Source organism: Parasteatoda tepidariorum, chromosome 7, assembly GCF_043381705.1.
Source record: "Parasteatoda tepidariorum isolate YZ-2023 chromosome 7, CAS_Ptep_4.0, whole genome shotgun sequence".
NCBI classification, from domain to species: domain Eukaryota; kingdom Metazoa; phylum Arthropoda; class Arachnida; order Araneae; family Theridiidae; genus Parasteatoda; species Parasteatoda tepidariorum.
Window position 1 is genome coordinate 7,479,799 of NC_092210.1, and position 23,480 is coordinate 7,503,278.

Below are 23,480 nucleotides of genomic sequence, written 5' to 3' on the forward strand. Positions count from 1 at the left end.
TTGCAAGAGATTTTCTGAAGTAATTTTAATAATGTAAATATACAGTCCTAAGCATCATATGTGTGGACCTTCTAGTAAACAAAATAAAAATTATTTTTCTGGTAGTAAGATAATCAATTATATTTTTCTATTTTAAGGTGTTATATGCATTTATAAAGTTGGTTATAAGACGTTTTATAAGTATTATGTTCGTTAACTTAGTCAATTTGTATTAGACTTAATTAATAATCTGTGTTATCAGATTATTATTTTTATTTGTTAGTTGAATACACGCGTGAAAAAAGATTTCTGATTAATATAGACAAATTTAATTTTTCAGATTCGGTGATTTTTGGATAAATTTTTAATTTAATGATTATTTTTTTATGAGTTAAAAATAAATTATTTATGGAACAAAATATTGTTATTTTTAATAAGTGGTTGGAAAAGAAAAACATTTTAGTAGTATATGAATTTCTTACTTAAAATGAACAAGGTTATGTTTAAATGAATTTTAATGAAATGAGTTAGCACTTTATATAGATTTTCGAAAAATTATCTCTTTTGATAACCAAGTTCCTTTTCTTTTTACTACTTTAAATAAATTTATACCACCTGAACGCAATTATGTTTTGGACAAAAGCATTATTTGGAGCAGCCTTATTTTTCAATTAACATAAATAAAGCGTCTTAAGACTACAGAGAAAGCTAGAAGTCTCTAATTTTTTCTTCAAAATTAATTAAAAAAACTTTAGAAAAGTTTCTTATTGTTATTAAAGTAAAGTACGAAACATTGTTCTGTCATTCCTATAACAGAAACCGACTGAAATAAATTGCAATATTTTTTATAAGGAACAAAGTTGTGAAAATTAACCAATAATTAAATTACTGTGAAGTTTAGCTCTCAAAATAGCTGTGGATACAAAACAAATATTAATCTTATTATTTTCTGATTCTGTAATACAATTCTCGTCATCTTTTACAGACATGGATTCTCCAGATTTAAGTGATTGGGTTGCAGTCAAAGCTGATATATTTTTGCCAGAAAGTGATTCAGACCGTCCTAAATTTATATGTGCCTGGAATGAAGAAGCCTCGAAAGTAGCCATTACACTTCATGAAGGATCTCGTAAAGCAAGTGATCAAAATAAGAAAAACAGAGTATGCTTACTCGCTTTAAAAGAGTTATACCACATACACAAACAATTTTGTTTAATTAGTGCTTCGTTGACAAATTATTTCCCTAAGGAAATTAGGTCGAAGAAGCCTAGCAATAAGCATGATATAATTTCTTCATCTGTTGAGTACTACCTCAGCAGTGCTGTTGATGCTGTTGGTAAAAAACTAGTAATTTCTACTATCTTTGGTGACGAGGACCCTCTTAGTGCCTATGAAGAGAACTGGAATGAATTTAAATTAGAAAATTTAGAGAATTCAGTAAATAAAACATACAAAGATTTAGAAGAAATTCTGACTTTGAGACAGCGGGCAGATTCCTTGCTCCAAATGAAAAGTATTTATGCCCTTGAGGATCAGGTGTGTCAAAATATATCCGATTGTCTTTCTGAGCTGTATAACTTTCATCTGCAGCCTTATTTGGAGCTCAGAGAAATGGCCCATATCCGTGTAAAGCAAGCTAAAGCTAAACTTTGTGAAGAAATTGGACCCACCATTAAAAAAAAAGCTGAAAAGGAGTTTGAAGAATGGACAGAGCAATCTTTAATTGCTACTGAAGCATTACAACAGTTATATCAAGAATTCTATCGTCGAACATTAAACCTTGTTTTAGGTGATAAAACTTTTCTAATTTATTAAAATATGTACTTTTAGTTGATATGGATGGTGTTTTCTACACTAGAGTGCAGTGCAAGCTCTTTAGTTATACTTCAGGATTCGAATATCATTATTAAATGATAAGATAATATATCATAAAATTAATTCCTCAGGTTTTTTTCTTCTTTCATTGAAAACTTTTGTAATGATAAAATAATTTGTGTTGCTTTATACCATAATTTAAATTTAGACCAGCAATTATATCTGTATCAAAAAACTTATGTATTTAAGAAAAAAAAATAGATCAGTGTAAGAAAAGGTATTCTGAAAATTTTTTTTTTAAGATGCTATATTAAGATTATTTCTGTTTATTTATATTTTGAGATTCAGAAAGAAGTTTACAACACTTATATAAAATGTGGTTTTGGAAATTGAATTCTAAACTGGAAATCAGTAGGTTTTTTGTCCCCAATATTTTAATTACTAATTTTTGTCAAATATAAATATGTTTTTATGAAGTGCACTAAATTTTCACTTTTTCTTAGTTTGTATTCTAAAAAATTTATTAGAAGTTATGATGAATTATTTACATTGTTATTTTAACTTTATTGTACACCAAGTATACTTACTATTCCTAAGATCATTTTTCAAATTGCAACTTTTTAACACACCAATACAATAAATTTTATAACCATTAAAATCAATAAAAGCTTTAAAAAAAACCTTATATTAAAATGTTTAAGTTGGTGATTTCTTTGAAATCAAATTCATTTGATTTTAATCAATATATATATATATATGTATATTTAAATAGCTGTTTTAAATCAATAAACTCAGAATTACTCTGTGTGCAAGAAATTTAAAATTGCAACTATTATGTTTAGCTTCAACCTGGGTTGCTAAAATAGTATATTATTTTGCTTAAAAATATATCCAAACACAATGAAATTTATTTTTAGTATCAACTATTTTTATAAAATGTTAGCAATTATTAAAGAGGTCATTCACATTGTTCATTCATTATTTCTGCATTATTTTTAAAGAAATTTGAGAAATTTTATTTCATTATTTTTAAGATTTAGGTACATAGTAAACATGTTAACGAGATAGCTATGTCCTGAATAAAATTTTAATTAGATTTTTTACATTGCAGTTGTTGTACAAAAAGTTGGCAGTAACTGAATTACGTTTAACTATAATTTATGTTATCTATTTTTAAAATATTCAATTGTAGAAAATTTTCCCTTTTTAAAACTCATTGATATATAACAATGTAATACAATTAGATGACTATAATAATGCAAATAGATTCATTTGTCTAATTAAATATGATCAAGTATAATTAATAAGCTTTTAAGTGTGTTACTTATTTTGATGGAAGTTTATCCTAGTTGCAACAAATAATAAATTTCAATTTTTAAAATGAATGTCTTTGGTTATGATGAATTAATAGTTAAACAGATTTTAATAAAAAATTATTATTTTAATCTAATATTCATTATTCATTCAAATATGAATAAATTTATTGAAAAAGGGAATATTGTTCATTTATTGTGCCAAAAATTGTATACAAAATTGACAAAATTTGCAAGATTAACTGTTCTGTAGGTAAAAAACTAGTAATGTTGATCGACAGTAGTTTTCAATTTTCACTGTGGCTGGTGCATTGCAAATGATTGAAATCTTTAAACTATTTCTGATCTAAAATATTTAGTTTGAAAATATGGAGGCCACATAGCAGAATATGTGCATGAGATCCTCCAAGAGCTGGCTCTATTCTAAATATTCACTGTGTTTCTTTCTTTTCTTCTTTTTCTTAAAAAGAAAAAACACCTTGTGTTATCGTTTTATCTAATTTGGCCTAAATTATGTAATTCAGCTCTTGCAGTTTTTATTATTGTAGTATTTTAAATTAAGAATTTTATTATTTCTTAAAATAAAAATTCTACTTTTGATATTTTTAAACAGAGTTGTTTTTCTTTAAAACTAATTTATTTTGATTAAAATATTTCAGGCCAGCGTGATCGCATGGTTATTGACAAAAAGAAATATGGCAGGGTTGCCTTTGGGCTACATGGTATGCCTCGTCTAATGAAACTGGAAGTTCAAGTTTGCCAAGAAGATTTGAAATTACAAAATGCCATGAAAGCTATTAAAGAGTATCAAAGAGATAAAATCAAAAGTCAGGTTTGTTCCTTTTTCTGTACATCTTTATTTACTTGTCCCTAGTCTTACAACATGTTGAAATTTTGTTTTTATTTTTAATATAAACATTTGTTTTAGCACCTGTACTTTTACTCACATTTAGCACTTTTTTTTGCCAAATACTTTAAATTTTTCTCTTGAAATATTTTTATATGTTTAAAATTCCCATTTTTCTGCAAAAAATTTGAATTAAACTTCCATTAAATTCATATATGTATATATTTTTTGGTGTATCATTTTTAATAAGTGCTTATTTTCAATTTTCGTTTTTTAAAAACCCTTAATGATGCTTTTTTCATGTTTTTTTTTGTTTTGTTTTTTAAGTGCTTAATTCTAATAAAATCTAATCTTCGAAAAATCTTAAAATCTAATTTTTGAAAAGGGAATGTCGATTTTCTCTGTATATTATGTAAAAGCGTGCTCTTCACATTGTTCTATTTAGTATTTTCGCAATTCATTCAACCATCATCTATTTCGGTGTACCGTCGGTCGTTAGAATATGAAAGCACCAATCATTTTACATGTTTGATGAAATACTCACAAGTTCGCATGCGCATCTACTAAACTAGGTTTGGTGAGATTATTGCACTATCATGTGCAACTCTACTGCATTTTGCAAGTTATTGTCTACTTCGGGCTTCATTTTCCACCCTCTGAAATCGAACCGAAAAATCTTTCTACCTTCTGAAATCAGAAAAATAAAATAATAATGATAAATAAAAATCTCTCTATTTATGGTGGCTAATATAATCAGGAAAAGAGTTTTTTTTGTCAGAAACTAGTTATTTTTATCATGATCATGTAAAGTCTTTGAAAATTATTTTGCATTTTGTTAATGTATATAGTACTTAAAAATATTTTTTAGTGCTTAAAAAGTACTTAAAAGGTGCTTATTTTTTGTTAAAAGATTTGGCTACGCACCCTGATGTATAATNATATATATATATATAATTTTCTAACATATTTTTAATATATATGTATCTATGTATACAGGATGATAATACTCATCCAGATGAGCAATATACATGACACTACAATAAAGGAAGAGACACTTTCAGTTTTTGACATTTTTTTAAATTTCTCAGGAAATATTTAAGGGATTATTTTGTAACTTTAGTGGACTTTAGTTCTTGTGATTTTTCATACTTAGCAATATGATTTAATGTTTTCAGAGGTTTAGGAGAACTTGAATAAATTATGAAAGAAGACAAGTCTTTTTGAATACCCTATGCCAAAAAAGTCTAGCAATAAGCTTGTTACTTGTATCGATTACTTTAGCTGTTATTTTTAATAACTGCATTAAGTGCTGGAATAGTTGCCTTTAATAGGCTTATTAACTTACAAAAGCTTTAATAAGCTTTTTAAACTTAAAGCGGAGAATGCTAAGCAAGCGTATTGAAAAACTCATCTTTGAACTTACAAAGAACTTTTATTTAGCAAGAAAAAAATATATAATGTAGTTTAAACATTGCATGACTTTTTAAAAAGAAAACACAATCCACGAGAGTATTTTACTCTACACAACAAAACACATCTAAAGTCGCTCCATACATTCTTATATATAAATCTAATCTGGATCTGTCTTATATATACAAACATATATTTAACATAGAATCAAAAAGATTTGCCTAAGGAGGGTGAAAGAAAAAGTAATAATACACTTTCTATTAATATGTAAATTTATCTTTAAATTTTTTTTAAATGTTAGATATAAATTTAAAAATAAAGAAATAAAAAGTCCAGAAAAGAATGAAACTTCCCTTTCTGAATCAATTTAGTCTTTCTCCCTCTTCCAGTGGTTTTTCAAACTTGTGATTTCTGACTCGCTTGTTTCTTGAAATTCTTTAGTCTTTCATAAAGTTCCATAAACCTAGAGTAAATGTTTATGGGAATATGGACATTTTTATAAAAAATTAATTTTTTCGCCTTACATTATTTTTGCTATAACTTTAGAAATATTCAATGTATTTAAACAAAAATTTTTGGAGCAATTTAGAACAAACTACAAAATAATTACTACTTAATTTAAAATATTAAATTTTTTTTTTTGAAAACTGTGCAAGATATGAGTATTTAAGATAGTTCTTTTATACTGCGCATGCAAAGAAAAAATTTTAAAAAGTTTTTTCATAATTTTGTTGTGAATTGTATTTGACCTTTTCCCCTTTCTATAAAAAATACTTTTTTCAACTTAATGTTCATCAGGAGTTTCTGTGTTCTTTCTCAATATTTTTGAGAAATGTCAATAGCCTTTCTGAATGATACATGCAGAAATATGCAAGTTTCAAAAACTAATGTATTATTAACATTATAAGAATATAATTTTTGACGGGACTGTTAAAACAAGATCATACATGCGGAAATGGTGAATCGATGTTCAATTGTGGTAGCTTTTTTGTTACATTTTAAGATAAGAATTAATTTTTTTTTTTAAAATTACAGTTGGCATATGTGAGTTATAACATTGGAGCGGTAAATGAATTACAGTGAATTGCCGTCGGTCCTTACTGTATGAAGGCACCAATCATTTTACATGTTTAATGAAATGCTTGCGGGTCCATGTGTCATGTGCAACTCTGCTGTATTTTGCAAGATATTTTCAATTTCAGGATTCAATTTCCGATATCGAACCGAAAAATCTTGATCTTTTGATGGTGGATAATATAATCAAGATAAAGAATTGTCAGAAACTAGTTATTTTATCATGATCATGTAAAATCTTAAAAAATTATTTTGCATTTTGTTAATGTATATGGTGCTTGAAAATATTTTTTGAGTGCTTAAAAAGTACTTAAAAGGTGCTTATTTTTTGTTGAAAGATTTTACTATGCACCCTGAAAGAGGCCAAGTCAGGACTTCCAAAAAAGCGAGTTCTTTCTAAATCATCTATCATTCATCAGGAGTTTCTGTGTTCCTTCTCAATATTTTTTAAAAATGTCAGTAGCATTTCTGAATGATACATGCAGAAATATGCAAGTTTCAAAAACTAATATATTATTAACATTATAAGAATAAAATTTTTGACGGGACTGTTGAAACAAGATGATACATGCGGAAATAGGGAATCAATGTTCGATTGCGGTAGTTTTTATTGTTGCATATTTTTAAGATAAGAATTGAACTCTTTTTAAATTACAGTTGGCGTATGTGAGTTATGGTGTTGGAGCGGTAAATGAATTACAGCGAATTGCTGAAGAGATCACCAATGCGCAAATAAGTGTCTTAGACTCTCACTTAGAGGTTTTAGAAGCTGAAGAACGTCTGTACAAAAGTCAACTAGCTGTCATCAATAAAGAGTATAAAGGTATGATTAGAAATCTCTCTTACAGACCTGCCAACTCTCCTGCTTTTAGTAGGAGTCTACTGCTTTTACCTAAAATCTTCGCCCTCCTGCTTTTTTCTATTTAGTGCACGATAGAGGGGGAAAAAAGCGATCATCCGCACTTAGGATACAACCCCCGTTTTTCCTTTGCCTCTTCACATTTTATGAAATCATGATTACGTCATCTGACGCGGTCAGAATCAAAAAATTGATTCAGATTTAGTGATGGTACCAAAACTAAGGAAATTGTTAATACTTTATGCACTGGTGACCAACAGATTTTTTATTCTGTTGTCAGAAATTTTGTTATATGTTGCAATTATATCTTTCAAAAATGTCCCTTCAAAAATGAAATTTTAACTAATGCTGAAGTAGTTAATTTAGAAAATATTTCCAATGCTTCTTTTTCTAGTATTAAGTTTTTAATTGATAATTATCCTGTGTTGGTAAAGGTTTTAGATCCAAAATGATACTCATTCATATCTTGATACTCTGGAATCACAATTCTGTGCTCTTCAATGTGATGCAAGTTCTCAAATGTCATTATCTACTGATAGGATAGACATGAAGTGGTCAAAAGTAGGTTCTCTAAAGGGAAATGCTTACTCTGTGTTAGCTAAGTTTATGCATGCTGTGTTAACTATTCCACACAGCAATGCAACACGTGAAAGAATATTTAGCCATGTTACCAAGATACAAACTCATTTTCGATCTTCATTAAATACGCAAAACTTAGGAAACTTGATGACAATTAAGGAAGATCAAAAAGAGTTATGCTTCCAAAGAGATTTTGATAATAATTTTTGAAATAGTGCTAAATCAGCAACATCTGCACGTTTAAAACAGTAGCAGATAAAAAAAAAAAGAGGATGAAATGTATAAAGTATTGTACTCATTATTGACATATTTTGTTAATTTTGAACCTCTTCCTAAATTTTAAAAAATCAAAAGATGTGTTTTAATATAATTCTAAAGAACCTTTTATTTTATAGTAAGAACACATATCCTTATTAGTCAGTGTCAGAATCTTATTGTGATCTATTATTGTAAATAATATATTTTGAAATAAACTTCTTGTAGGAAATTTGAATCAGGTTTGATTTTCAATATTGCGCTATGTCGTGATGCAGAAAGGGTCTCCTGCTTTTTTATTTTCTGAGGTTGGCAGGTCTGCTCTTATTTCTCATATTATGTTTTAAAAACGTTTTTTCATTATTATTGAAAATTTATTTCTAAATGTTTTTTACTGCGATATAATTATATAAATGAGCTATTTTTATATAGTGTTTGAATGCTATAGTACCTTTGATAATATTTTGAGGTCATTGGGGGTAACCCCTATGAACGACCAACCTCCATTAATGACCATTTTGCTGTGGAACAGAGATTGATTGCTCCCGAGAGGTTTCACTGTATTGCTATCAAAAGCACAAACTATATGTATACATATAATGAGTTTTACATTTTATTATTTTTAAGTTTTTTTTATAGGTTGCACTTACAATTTATTATTTTGTATTTAGATTCTTTAGAGAATGGCGTATTTTTTGATGCTGTGGAAAATCCAGATGAGTTAGAAGATGTTAATAGTGAGACACCAAGTCCAAATCCTAAAGTTTTCAAGTTGAAACAGAAGTTATATAAAATATATCGGAAGCGAGCTCAAATACGAAATAAAAGGGTAGGGTTTCAACAATATCTTCTATTTTTAATGTGTGTATCACTAATATTGGTTTTACCTTTTTGATTTTTATAAATATTGTAATGTTGAAATATTTAACAATAATCTAAAATTTTTATTTGGAGAAAAGTGAATATTCAGAACCCTGGAATTTGGCAAAAAACCATAATTTAGAATACCAGTTGAAAGCCAAAACATCTCATCTAATTCAAGGTTCCCACTCCACAATAAGAACAAGAAAAATACGGGAATTTAAAAATCACCTAAAATAAATAGGGAAAATATGAGTTATTCCTTGCAAACTGGGGAAATACAAGGAATTTTTATATATACGAGTGGCAACCCTGTAATTACTAAATTATATACTGTTTCTCTTTTGACAGCTGGTATAAGAAGAATATTTTCTGATTTTATATTAGTTCAGTTCAAACTGAATAGTTTCAGTTACATTTAAATATTTCAATTATAAGATATAGACATCTGATATTTTAAATTATTAGTTTCATGAAATTGTCATGATACTTGATTAAATTTATATTTTCCTTTTTAGCGAGTAACAAAAATGAATTTTATTTAATATCTCTGAATCTTAGTTTTGTTAGCTAATATTTTATTTCATAAAAATTTTGTTAATTACAAAAGAAAGATTAAATCATCAAGTGAACATATAATTATTTATTCATGAAATGGGAATGTATATTGTATATATTGGTTGATCATGATACGTTCATTCATACATAATTATTAATTAAATTTAATGAGCATTTCTGCTTGTTCATTAAAATCATAAATTATGAGAATTAGAAATCTCATATTTATATTTAATCTATATATATGTTTGCGTGTAAAATATACTTGAAAAAACTCATTATCTTCAGTCCAAATGTCTTATCATAGAGAAGAAGAAAAAACAATAAAGCCCACTTATCCCGGGGAAAAAAAAATTTCATGAGAAAACCCGCATAGACTGAGTTTTTTCTTTAAAACCCAGGTTTTTTGAAGAGGATAAAGACAGAATCACTATGATTGCTCGTCTGCTGCCCAGTGTCCAATTTTTAAGGCATTTGTTTAAATTTGTAATTAGAATTATTAATTAAATTTGTAATCAAAGTATTATGGGGTAATAATAAAAAGGGTATTTAACAGAAATCCCATCTTTTAACTGCCACTTTCTTTAAAAGTGATTAAAAATTAAAGATCTTGTTAAATCTAAGAGTAAGTTAAAATTTAAATGAAATCAAAAATATAACTGTTTGAAAAATTTGTTATTGGGAGACAAACACATGCTTATAGGGAAAAATTCAAATTGATGAATGATCTGAAGTTGAAAGATTCTAAATTATTCTTTGACAGTGATTCTAAATTTTCAGTGGGTAATTGCAGAATACTTGGATTTGTTAGATAAGTCTATAACCAACATCAGGTCAAACTATATTTTATAATAAAATTATTTTCACTTATTACTTTTTTGCAGAAAGCTATTTTAGCTGACTTTAAGAAGAAAAAAGCTGTAAAAGCTGCAGAATTGGAGAAGAATGAGAAAGCTGCAATTCTGGTATGTGTTAAATGTCTTTTATATCGGTTTTGTTTACCTTTGATTGTCAATCACTATTTCTTTATGTTTCTTTAATTTTTGTTTATTTTGTAAGGCTCGCAAAAGACAAGAAGGCAAAGCAAAGGAACTACCTAAGGACAAATTGGCTTCTGAAAGAAAAAAGACACTTCAAAGATTAAAAGAATACAAGAAAGTAATATATAAAATTTGTTTTGTTATTTATTTGCATGTGTTTGAAATTTTTTTTTTATATACATATAGATATACAGTGAACTTTCACGACTACGATATTCAATACAACAATAACTCCCTTTATTACGATAATATTACGTGGTCCTGTCAAACTTGCATATGAATTAATTGTCATGCGTCACAGGAAGCAAATTCAATAGGATCTAACAACATATTTATACAACAGGACCCTGTTACAGATAAAGATCTTTTTATCTGTAACAGGGATTGCTTATTTGCTTCATTTTTAATTTAAAACATTTTTTTTTTTAAAAGAAAAAATATTTAAAGGATTAAAAAATTAAAATGTCTGCCTAAAATTTCGGCTCATAATTGAAAAATTTATTTTTAGAGCGACGCATAAACGAAGGATGTTTATCATTATTTTTCTAATTTACAATATATTTATTTGGTCCCCAAAATATTGTTGTAGCAAGATTTTACTGTATATATATAATTGTTTGTGTATATAAAATTTAATCCAATTAGTTTATATCCAAATAAGGACCCAATCATTTAGGTCTTTGAATCAGCGTACTCATTAAACCTAGATTGGCAGAGATTATCAAAAATAAAAGCTGTTACAAGCAATAATGAATTAAAAAATGTTAAATTATGTTTTCTTGTCATTGGTATTCTTTTACACCGAAAGGAAAAAACTTTTCTGGAAACCCTTTAGCTTTGTTTGTGATTTAACTCTGGGTCTTTCTTTAATAATTTCTGAAAGTACAAAACTTAGAAATGCTAATGAAAGTACATGAGAAATAAGAAGTAGATTCTGTTAAGTAGTTTGTATTGCAACATTTTTTGTTAATTATTGCAATAGCCATTTGCTATATTTTATCTATTCATTTCCTTGTCTATTGCTCGGTTACTGAACCGCTCATGCAATTCATTTCAAGACAGAGAAGATACCTCATTTTTTTTACTCATAATTGTTTAGATAGATTGTTTTTTTTTTTAAAAATCCTTTCAAAAAATGAGTGGTCAAGTTTAATAAAATAAGTTTTAAAATTTTAAAGAAGTTTATTCAAAATTCCTTGTTAAATTTAATTTATATTCCAAAGAACTGTATGATTTTTTTTAACATTATGCCAACCATTTTTTTTTTTTTATTTGAAAAAATTTTTCCTTGATCTGAGATCTTTAACAAGTTCAACTGTTTTATTTATTTTTATTCTTAAATTTGACATATTTTTGCAACCTCTTTCTTTTCTTTTTGCATTTAATTTTAAATTAACCTATCAATGCCAGCTGCTTTCATGCCTGTCAATGCTTTTTAGGGATCACTTTAAAAGTGTATTTTAATGTCGCCACAATTTTTTTTGTTAATTTTGTGTTTCATTTTTAATTTGTTTCAGATTGTGCTTAAAAATAAATTGCTGCACAAAGTAAACATTTATATCATAATGTTGTTTATTTTTAAATTCGAGTCAAAAATAGTTTTGGTGTTGTCAAAAATACTTGTTTTCTACAAACTTGCTTTCTACAAATATTTTTAGTAATTATAAATGTAAAAGATAATCTTTTTTTTTTTGCATTTTGTTGAATATAAGAAACACTAAATTAATTAGTTAAAAAAAGTATATTTATACATTCTTAATTAAGATTTTTAGGCAAGTAAAGCAATCTTGCTAGATTAGCTGCTCTAATGCTCTAAAAATACTTAAATTTACAGTCTAAAACAGTGACTGCAGAAGTATCTCAAAAGTGAGTGGGGCTCTCCTCCCCTCTCTGTTTATATATATATATATATATAAACCAGGATACATATAATAAATGTATATATTATTGACCAGGTCCGAATTATCTGAACCTAACAAAAAAACGGTAATGTCTCAGGGTATAGAGTGTGCGTCTTTCAACGAGGTGAACTGAGTTCGAATTGCGCACCCGACTCGCACCGACCACAGTGCTGACGTAACATATACTCAGTGGTAGACAGATCATGGGTTAGAGTCCTCTTGCTAATGATCAGGCTAACAGTTGAAGGTTTTCGTGGTTTCTCTCTCCATGTAACACAAATGCGGATAGGTTCCATCAAAAAGTTTTTCATAAAGGCAAATTTATCCCAATACTTCTTTCAGGAGTTCCCTTGTCTTCTGTATTGGGTTAAAACTACAAGGCTACAAGGTTGAACATTGGTTGTCGTAAACCGAAAAATAGGGTTGGCTGTTCAATGACGGTTATAAAATAAAATTTAATTACACAAATATCAAGTGAAAAATTACAATGTTAGAAAGGGGCTGTGTCCCATCATGTATAAAATGTGAGGGGGCTAAAGTCTGCTCTGCCCCCCTCCCCCGGTTCTGCAGTTCTAGTCTAAAATGTGCTTTTTTTTACATTTTCTTTTTACATGTGTACCATAGTTGTGTAGCTTATAATTTTGGTTCTATATCTTAACAACTTCCTTTTTTTGTGTTTTAGAAAGCTCTGCTTCTAGAGACTAAAAATCCTGATTCTGAAGATGATGTGGAAAGTTTAATAGACTCATCATCCTCGTTGACTCCAAATGTTGCCCTGAAAAATGTTTCTCGCAAAAAAACAGTAAAATCAGCTGCTAGTGTGAATCCTTCCACTGAAGGAGGCAATAGTAATCAGAAAAAAGCCTTAGAATCTTCTACTTCAACTCCTTCGGCTACTAACTTAGAGTCTTCTTCTTCAAATCGTTCAGCTACAAACTTACGTCCTCCTGTACCACCTGATATAGCTCCTCCTTCTGTACCACCTCCTCCTCCTTCTGTACCACCTCCTCCTCCTCCACCACCACCTCCTCCTCCTCCTCCACCGCCTCTTTTAATACCACCCCCTCCTCCACCTCCACCACTCCCTCCAATTACTATTACTTCAGCTCAGCTTAAGCCAATTCCCTCTACCTCGTCGGAAAAACCTGCCAAACCACAAAGCCTTAATTTGGCAGATATTTCGCAAGATACTATTGCTGGTCAACTAAAAAGCTTAAAAAAACTTGAACTTTCGGATGTAAAAAAGACCACTACTCAGACTTTCAGTTTAAATGAAATCCTAGATATTCGAAGCAAATTAAAAGCTCCACCGCCAGGTATTTATTTTTTTATTTTTTCGATTTTTATTTCTTTAGATCTAAACATTCATCAAAGGTTCTCAAATTACAGTATCAGTAATTTATCTTTGGTTCATTTGTGGTTCATCCTTGTACTCACTGTACATTTTGAGGCTATTTTCATATGGTATTCTTATATTTTCTCTTCTAAGTATAATAGAAATTTAAACAGTCAATATCTTAGGTGATTGAATATTCGGGATCTTTTGGTGATTGAATATTCGGGATCTTTTGGTGATTGAATATCCAATCAATATCTTAGGTGATGAATATATGATATGCATTTCTCGTGTTCTGTAGATAGTCTATGGTATTTTAATGTAAAATTGTGAACTTTTTTTATTTATGACAATAATAATTAATATTATGCTATTAAAACTATCATGCATTCACTGAAGGCCATATATATATATGTAAGTTAAAAATATAGAGAAAATATGTAAAATAATAAAGATTAATGAAAAGAGAAGAAGAAAAATTTTTAAAATAAAATATTTTTAAGAAAGAAATCTAAAAAAAGAATAAAAAATTTATATTAAAAAGCCGGAAAACCTTAGAATGAAGAGATATAATCTCTTCATCACCTCCTCCTTATCAGCTCACACGATTATATCCGCAGAAAGGAGTGCTTTCTAATATATCAATTTAGTAAAACAAAATATATCAGTACAATAGTGTGAGGAGCCCTAAAATAAATTGAAACAAAATAGAACACACATATATATATATATATAATTAAGCTAATTGTTTATCTTAATTTTTTTCATGTTTTTTTCTTTTTGTATTTATATATTTTGATATATATGTAAATGTATGTATATACCTTGTGGCAGAAATTGTTCAGGCTTTCTGTGATAAAATTCTCTAGCACTATAATCTTTCTTCCAGATACTTTTAAAAATAACAAATATGCATGTTACTAATTTAAAACTTTTGGGATCAAATTAAATAATTTTTTTAATTGAATATGTAATATTTTTTTATTCTGTTATTATGAAAAATATTCTTTTACTTTGCTGGTAGAAATCACAGTAATATTTTTTCGCATTTTGTAAATCATCACATTAAAAAAATAAAATAAATTTTTTTTAAATCCGTAGCAGTAATTACCGAGAAAAAAAAAAGATCATAGGCAAAATCACGCGAGCAATCAAACTCTTCAAAATAGGGTTACTTAATGCATGTTTTATTTTGAGATTCAGTTGTTGTAATAATATTGTATAAAAATATTAGGTTTTATAAGGTTTGTAGAAGCCGCATAAAAAAATGGAACGTAAATTTCTGCAGAAAAGAGAATTAATTTTTTTACTTCATTATTCTCAAATAAGAATAGAAAAATCACAAGTATTTTTTTCCGCTCGATGAGCAAGAAAGGCATCTTTTGAACATAACTCTTAAGAAAAGATAAAATCTTTAAAAAATTTCTGCAGAAGAGAAAATCTTTCTGCAAAAACTTGGTAACGTTCTGCGACAATGTCGTCGTGTGGCCACAATTCTGCCACGGGGTGTGTATATATATGTATATGTATCTATATGTATATCTATACATATAACGTCATTGCCGAGTAGAAGGATTAAAACAGGTCTTAGGCCGGGAAGGAGGGTACAAAATTTATTTACTAATTATTAGTCAGAACAGTCATGAGAGTATGTAAAAGTGAACACGAAAAGTTGCGCTCCTTGGTTATATGTTAGGGAAAATCTTGCAAAGTAAAATCCGTAAAATGTCTCAATTTAGGGAAAGAGGGAAATCTTAGTAGTTGCTATTGGTTTATCAAATAGATTGAGCATTTTCCACAGAGTGCAAAGGGAAAAATGTCCTGCTTTTACATTAATGCATACTTGATCCAAATATAGATTTAAGAACAGGATGTCGCTTTTTAGAGTGTGAGAAAGTATTTCGCTTAGAATAATTAATTAGGATAACATAAAAATATTAATTGAAGCTTTTTATGTTACATATATATGTATATGTATGTATATTGTATGTATGCATGTACATATATTAATTAATGTAAGTTTAAAATACCAATTTCCAAATTTATTATATCTTAAAGGTACAAATATTAAAAAAAAATGAAATAAATTAGATTTTACTAATTGATCATTTAGTTAAAAAGGCTATTAAACACAAAACTGAATATCCAAAAAAACAATAATTTTTTGATATAAATGATCGATCATATGTTTCTGTAAGTTAATATTTAACTAAATATTAAAAATTGAAATTAATAATTGTTAATTTTATAATTTTTTATTTGTTTTACCCCTTAACTTAAAAGCCTAAGCTAACTCAGTACGAGATAATAGTTACATACATTATGTAATCATTTAATGCTGGAGACGATCTGAATTTATTCGAATCTAAGATCTAAGTCACCTTCTTATTTAAGTGAAATAATTTTTCAGTTAATATTTATAAATGTTAGAAATTTAATATAATAAATGCTGTATTTAGTTATTAGTTCCTAGAAATATTAATTAGTTGCTACCAATGAGTTTTATGCTTGTTTAAAAATCGTGATTGAAAGTTTCTGTTCCGAACAAAGTTTTCTAGTGCGATAGTTATTTATTTGATTTAAATGGGAATAATTTCATTTAATTTGCTTTCTTATTAATCATAAAAGGAATTAGAAAGGTCTTTTGACTGAGGTGATAAAACAAGTTAAAATACTAAAATTTCCTCTTTGTATTCTGTTAGTAATTATTATGGGGTCTCACAGTGGACTGATCATAAAGAGACGGTTCCCAGAACACCGAAGTCAAGCATCACTGGCTGCGATCAGTAAGCGAGTGGATAACCGCATTGATCAGCCCGTGAAGGGACCTAGGGTGTACAGTATCGGTCCTTGTTAAACTGTTCTACCGTAAAGTGCTCGACTTCGCATACAGATTGTTGGGCTAGTAAAACAAGGGCGCCATCCCCTCTGCTGAGGATCAAAATTTAGATGCTATGTCTTCAGATCATCCTCAGGGATGTTTCCAGGACCGTTGCCAATAGCTCATCATGTAGCTCTAGTGCAACATAAATAAAGTACCTGTTAAATATTATGAATTATTATATTAATGAATTTCTACAAACAATTATGCTTGTCAAAAATTGAAAATTAAAGGTTTCTATAAGAATCTAAAATAAGTTTTCTGCAAGTATTTTAGTGTTACAGTTATTTATTTGATTAAAAGAGGATTTATATTCAAATTTTTTTAAGTGATAAAAAAAATTGGCAATATCTTTTCCCCAAACTGTAAAACTAGTTAAAATACTAAAATTGACATTCTCATTTGTATTCAGTTATCAGTTCCTAATAATATTAAAGAATTGCTGCAAACAAGTATAACTCTTGTCTATAAATCACAAATTAAAAGTTTCTGTAAGAAATTAAAATAAGATTTTTATGATTATTCTAATCAGGGTTGGGTTTTTGACGTCAAAAAGTGGTTTTTGACATGACAAGGGTATAATACTGGTTTAAACCGTCAAAAACCCGTCAAAAATNCATTAAAAAGGGAATAAGTTAATTAAATATATTCATACCTTTTATAAGTGATAAAAATAAAATTATAAATGTTTTTTGATTGTACTGTAAAACTAGTTAAAATACTAAAATTTAAATTTACTTTTGTTATCAATTCCTAACATTATTAATGAATTGCTACAAAAATATTGTGCTTGTCTGAAAATCACAAATTAAAGGTTTCTGTAAGAAATTGAAACAATTTGGAGGTTTGCATGCAGTCTCTATCACAATAATTGGTTTATTTGAATAAAAATGAATTTTGTTATTTTTATTTGCATATTTTTGTAAGAGGAAAAATTAGAATTATTTACAAGTTTCGGCTGAACTGTAAAAGGAGGGACAATAAAGTTGACATTCTCATTTGCCATAGTTTTATACACTATTTATAGCTATTCAATCTCTCTTTAGGAAATATATTCTTGCTTTTCTGATAATGGTTTTAATTTTTACTTAACAATTTGATTTTATAATGGTCTAAGATACAAGTTTCCTTTTTTCTTTAAATATAGTAGATTTGTTAAATCCTGGCAGGCTAATTCTCTCACTAACTACCTTTGCCTTCAGTGAAAATGAAACTAAATTAGTTTTCAATATTGTCAGTTCTTATTATTTAAAATATAATGAAATCTTGTTATTATGTACTTACTTATCCTTTGTACTCCTTATCTTTCATTTGTGTTACTTGTCCTGTGAGACGCTCCTTAAGTTAGTCTCAAGTCCTCATTATTATATGCTCTAATAGTTTAAAATTAATTGTTTTGAGTCTAGTAAATGCAGTGGAATGACAATTAATTATCCCTTTTGAATAATAATAGTGAAAATTTTAAAATCATTGATCATTAACTGAAATTCTTATTTAAAAGTGTCTAGGTGATTTTAATTTGCAATAACACGATTTGTTATTATATATTTTGTTATTTTACAAGTATTCAAGATATCTGGACTGCTTTACCATGTTTTAATTGTTAATATTTAGTAATTTACCATTTTCTTGCATTAACAAAAGTGTAGTAATGCAATAAATGTTTAAACATAGATTGCTCTTTTAATCCTTTGAGATCTGAGAAATTTTGAATAAATAATTTTATTAAAAACCTTAGTTATTAGCAGCTGAAATTATCAAAAGTGCTTTTTAAATAAATGCATTTTTTATATATATATTATAGGCTTTTATTTACTTTTTGTTGTTTTCTCTTCTGTGCATTCATTGCAGCTTTTCACAAATTTTTAGCTTATTGCTTTTCTGATATAAAAACAGATTTATTCTGTTGTTGATCAATGTTCAATGATAAAATATGTATTTGGAACATTTCTGTATAATTGCGTCTAAGAGCAAATAATTTAAAGTAAAGATATATTATAAGCACTTGAAGTTTGTTGGCAAATAATTTTACTTTTCTAGTCATCCATATTGTTATTGTAAATAAGTGTGTTCAAACTCTGCATGTTGTCTGGCAAAATATAAAATGAACTATAATATATTTAGAGATTAAATGAACTATTTAAATTGAAAATTTATTTTGTTACCTTGTTAGTTTTTTCCTAACTCATTTGTATATAAATGTACGTTGTGTTAATTTTTTAAAATTATTGCATCAGTGGTGTCAAAAACTGTGGAATCGTGCCAATGTGAGTAGAAAATTACAATTTTATTTTGTATCTTTTTTCCAAGAAAAGGAAATAAAAATATGTTAAATACTCATTGTGTTTGTCTAAGTTTATCCTGACTCCTATATTTTACAACTATCTCCTGTTTACCCGTATATTCTCGAATTTCCTCGTATTTGTTGAAGAAATTTTAAGGAAAAATTTTTGGCAATAAAATATCTGCTGATGGCAAAAATACATCTCTTATTCCTCAGCAGATGGTATTCTCTGTGGTAGATGGATCATGGGTTAGAGTCCCCTATCGTCTTGCTAACCATGGGAGGTCCTCACCATGTAACGCAAATGCGGGTTAATTCCATCTAAAAGTTCTCCAGGAATGCAAAATTTCTCCCAATACTTGATCCAGGAGCTCCCTTGTCTTCTAGATTGGGTTCAAAATTACAAGGCTACGGAGTTGAACATTAGTAGTCGTAAACCCTAAATTGAGTCGGCTGTTCTACGACGGTTATAAAATATGTAATTGTACAAATAATGATTTAAAAAAATCTTCTTTAGATTAAGATTTTTATACATATTTTTTACTCCGCTAAATGTAAGTGCTTATATTATTTCCAATTTTGAATTTCTCTTTTTGACTTACATGATTATGCACGATGTTTCAAAACTTTACTTGTAGCCTTAAAAATGTCACTAAGAAAATCTCAGTTATTTTATTTCTCCAATGTTGGCAGGTATGAAATTGAAAATTTACAGTTTGTGCTATTACTTTTGATTTTCCAAAAATTTTACATATTTTAGTTCTATTACATATCTACATATTTTAATTCTATTTACAAAGCTGTTGGAAGCATGTAAGAAATACAGAAAAATACTATTTTTCTATAGTTTTTATTACTTTATTCTGTGTCTCTTATTTGTCTTATTTCCTTGCATCGTTTGTTAACAGCGTTTTTTTATTTATTAATTTTTTTAAAAAAAATTTCTGCTTACCCAATTCAATTTTGAAACAAATCTTTATAACTTACTTATTTGTTCCGTAATTGAATTTCAAGCAATCTTTTTTATGCTTTCATACATTCTGATTGTTAACCTAAATGTTACTAATTATATGGAAGGACGTTTTCGAGTTTATAAAAATTAATCTTATGGACTATCGATTGAACGTTTCATTTTGTCTTATAAGTAGTAAAGTAAATTGATAGAAACACTGATATAAATGATAAGCAACATTATAAGAAGTAAAATATTAAATTTAATTTGCAACGTTAATGAAAAGTGCACCATGGAAAATTTATAAATCTGTTTTCAGAGCCCTTATATTGATAGCCCTTTAAATGTGCATGATGTTCACTAACACCCAGATTTTGATGTCTTCTCTTTTCGATACTTTTTCTCTTTATGATATTTTTTTAAAAAAGAATTTTAAGGTACCTTTTGGATTTTGGAGCATTTTTAAATTTTTGGGATATTCTTTTTCTAATTTATAATCATTATCCCTAAGGCCCAGACTTCGATTATGTATTTTTAGAAATGTTTTTCTTTTTCAGGGCATTTTTTTTATTATTTTGGACTATATATTTTTTTGCATTTTAGAGTATTTTTTAAGTTTATGGGCTATTTTTTCCCCATTTTTGTTTATTCTTAGGCTTGAGTGGTGGCTCAGGGGATAAAGTGTTTGCCTCCCATTGATGGGAACTGGGTTTGAGTCCCACCGATGGCTGGTCGATTCGAATTCGCATCGACGTTTAATCGACGAAATTAAGGGCGTTTCACATCGACTACAGTGCCGACGTAAAATATTCTCTTTGGTAGATACATTATTGGTTGGAGTCCCTTGCCGTCAGGCTAACTGTGGGAGGTTTTCGTTGTTTTCTTCTCCATGTAATACAAATGCAGGTTAGTTCCATCAAAAAGTCCTCCGTGAAGGCGAATTTCTCCCAATACTTAATTGAGGAGTTTCCTTGTCTTTGGATTGGGTTCAAAATTACTAGGCTACAGAGTTGAACATAAGTAGTCGTAAACTTGAAATTGGATCGGCTGTTCAAAATATTTCTTTGGCTTTTTTCACTATTTTCAAGCATGCACCAATCACATCAGTACATGTTGAAAGAAGCTTCTCATGGTGAAGAAATTTACTTTCAGTCAAGAGATACTCATTTATATTTCAAAATATTTAATAATCCAATTTAGTTCTGGTATCTGGTAGTGTTGAAATGTTCAATGTTCTTTTTATTTTTATTTTAGCGTATAATATTTATTTAGAACATGCATTGTATTGTATTTTGACGCGAATAAAAGTAATTCTAAAGAGGAAAATATTATTTTAGTTTAATATTTTTAAGGGCATTTTCAGAGATTTTCTAGGTTATCAAAATCCAGGCTCTAAGCGTCACTAATTGTTGGCTTTTGAATATATAAAGCTATATTTTTATATATGTATATAAATATATTTTCCTTTTTTGTTATTTTAGCATATAATATTTATTTTTAGTTTTAAGCTTAGTATTTTGATTTTTATATATTTTGACGTAAATGAAAGTAATTCTAAAGAAAAAAACATTGTTTCAGTTAAATTAAGAAAAAGGAATAGGCTTTTCTTAAGGGTATTTTTAAGGATTCTTTAGGTCATCAAAATCTGTGCTCTAAGCATCACTAATTGTTGGCTTCTGAATATATAAAGCTGCATTTTTTTTATTTTATGCACACTTTGATAAACTCCCTGCACATGTGTTTATGTTCATAAAAGTGATTATTGTGTTTAGATTCTGATGATCCAAGAATGAAACCCCAGAGTGAAGCCATGGATATCAGCAGCATACTCTTGGCGACTGTGAAAAAAATACGCAACATCACAGAAGATTCTGATATGGAATCGGATAGCAACTCAGATTTTGATTGATATCTGCCTGTCGTGATAGTTTTGTCTCATTATAACCTATTAAGTTTGATTATTTTTGTTGTTTAATATTTATTATTTTTTTTAATGTTATTTACAAGAAACAATGTTAGTTAAATAGTTGAAATTTATAAATTTTTTCAAAGCTCAGATTTTGTATTATATTTTTTGTGGCAGGGTGATTAAGATTTAACTTAAGGAAGCAATATTCTGAGTCTATTGATTAATATTTACAATTTTTTTGTATCTGAGTTGAGCAATTAACAGTAAATACTTATTTCAGTTTCTGGGTGAAAATCTTGTCTGATGAGTTATTTTATTATTTATTTTTATTCAATTCCTATTGTTAGTTCACACTCTCCCTATATATCTTGTTCAAATTTTCAATCGTTATTAAAATACTTTTTATTTGCCCACTCAAGTTCAAAAAAATTTTTTTTTAACTTGTAGTCGATGACCCTTGATGTTAATACAGTTTTTTCAAATATTTATTCTTTAATTAAATTTAATTAATTTTAGTTTTATGTGGGAGAAAAATTTTAATTTTTTAATAAAAAGTAACTAAAATAAAAATTTTCTTTGTTGACCTAAGTAGGAATTGACTTTAAATTTTTTTTTATATATATATATATATTTTTTTTTTTAAACTGTTTTCAAAAGAGCATTTTTCAAGCTGCCAGAATTTCTAAAGGACACAATTTTCATTGAAACAAATATTAAATCAAAATTTGTTGTATTTTGAAAATTTAATAATAATTGTGTCAAGAAAACATAAAAATTGTGTCAATACAATACAAATTCAATAAAAATTATGTCAAAAAAAAATTCGTATGATAAGCTATTCTGTTAACTTTCATTCAAATATTTTTTTCGTAATTAATTTCAGACTCAGTCAAATAAGAAATAATGTTGTTTTAACCTGTATACAATGTTTGAATGCATTACTTGTGCTTTTCAGTTTTCTGAAAATTTAATAATATTTGTGTCAAAAAAGTTATAAAAATTTTATCAATACAATACAAATTCAATAAAAATTATGTAAAAAAAAAACTTTTTTTTTCCTTATGATAAGTTATGCTGTTAACTTTCATTCAAATATTTTTCTCTCAACTCCTTTCAGACTCACTCAAACAAGAAATAATGTTTTAACCCCTATACCAGGGATGGCGAACCAATGGCACACGGCGCAATATTTTGGGCACGCCACTGATCACACTTGTTATTACACTATGAAGCATATATAACAATTAAATTAAAATTCACAAAAAACACAAAATAATAAATAATTATTAATAAAAAAATTTACAATAAATGCTAACAAAAACTATTAATAACCATAAAAAACAAGCTAACAATAAATGACTAGCAAAAAAAAATTAACAGTCCTGCTTAAACTAACATCTTACAACCTAATGTAAGTTATCTGTCATCAAATCTGCAACAACAGAAGTCACACCGATGTTACTTTAAGTTGAATTGCGCGTATAACTTAGACGTTTTTTTTCCCCAATGTAAATAAAGAGTTTTGAGTTGATAGTATTTAGTATTATTATTTTCCCAATAATCACGAAGTCAAAATTGAGGCACGTCTATGACCTCGTTAAACAATTTTTTAGAAAAAATGGCATGT

The 23,480-nt window shown here is 27.8% G+C and overlaps 1 protein-coding gene across 2 annotated transcripts; it reads left to right on the forward strand.

Annotated features, from left to right (window-relative positions):
• The first annotated feature begins 925 nt into the window (after positions 1-925).
• LOC107454256 (junction-mediating and -regulatory protein) lies at positions 926-22,147 on the forward strand. 2 transcript variants are annotated; one of them, XM_043040834.2, is made up of 8 exons: positions 926-1,768; positions 3,767-3,939; positions 7,096-7,261; positions 8,803-8,960; positions 10,435-10,515; positions 10,610-10,708; positions 13,174-13,807; positions 21,717-22,147. In XM_043040834.2, exons 1-8 carry the CDS (start codon positions 967-969, stop codon positions 21,851-21,853), a joined length of 2,250 nt encoding a protein of 749 aa, XP_042896768.2. In that variant the 5' UTR covers positions 926-966; the 3' UTR covers positions 21,854-22,147. The 2 variants fall into 2 exon arrangements, with proteins under 2 accessions (XP_042896768.2, XP_042896767.2); XM_043040833.2 differs by lacking the exon at positions 21,717-22,147 and adding an exon at positions 16,530-16,827.
• Positions 22,148-23,480: the final 1,333 nt, after the last annotated feature.

What these genes read in the sequence shown, in the direction of transcription:
- LOC107454256 (XM_043040833.2), top strand. Translation starts at nt 967, where the DNA reads ATGGATTCTCCAGATTTAAGTGATTGGGTTGCAGTCAAAGCTGATATA. An exon ending in CATCAATAAAGAGTATAAAG is followed by an intron (nt 7,262 to 8,802) that starts GTATGATTAGAA and finishes TTTTGTATTTAG; the next exon opens with ATTCTTTAGAGAATGGCGTA. An exon ending in ATGAGAAAGCTGCAATTCTG is followed by an intron (nt 10,516 to 10,609) that starts GTATGTGTTAAA and finishes TTATTTTGTAAG; the next exon opens with GCTCGCAAAAGACAAGAAGG.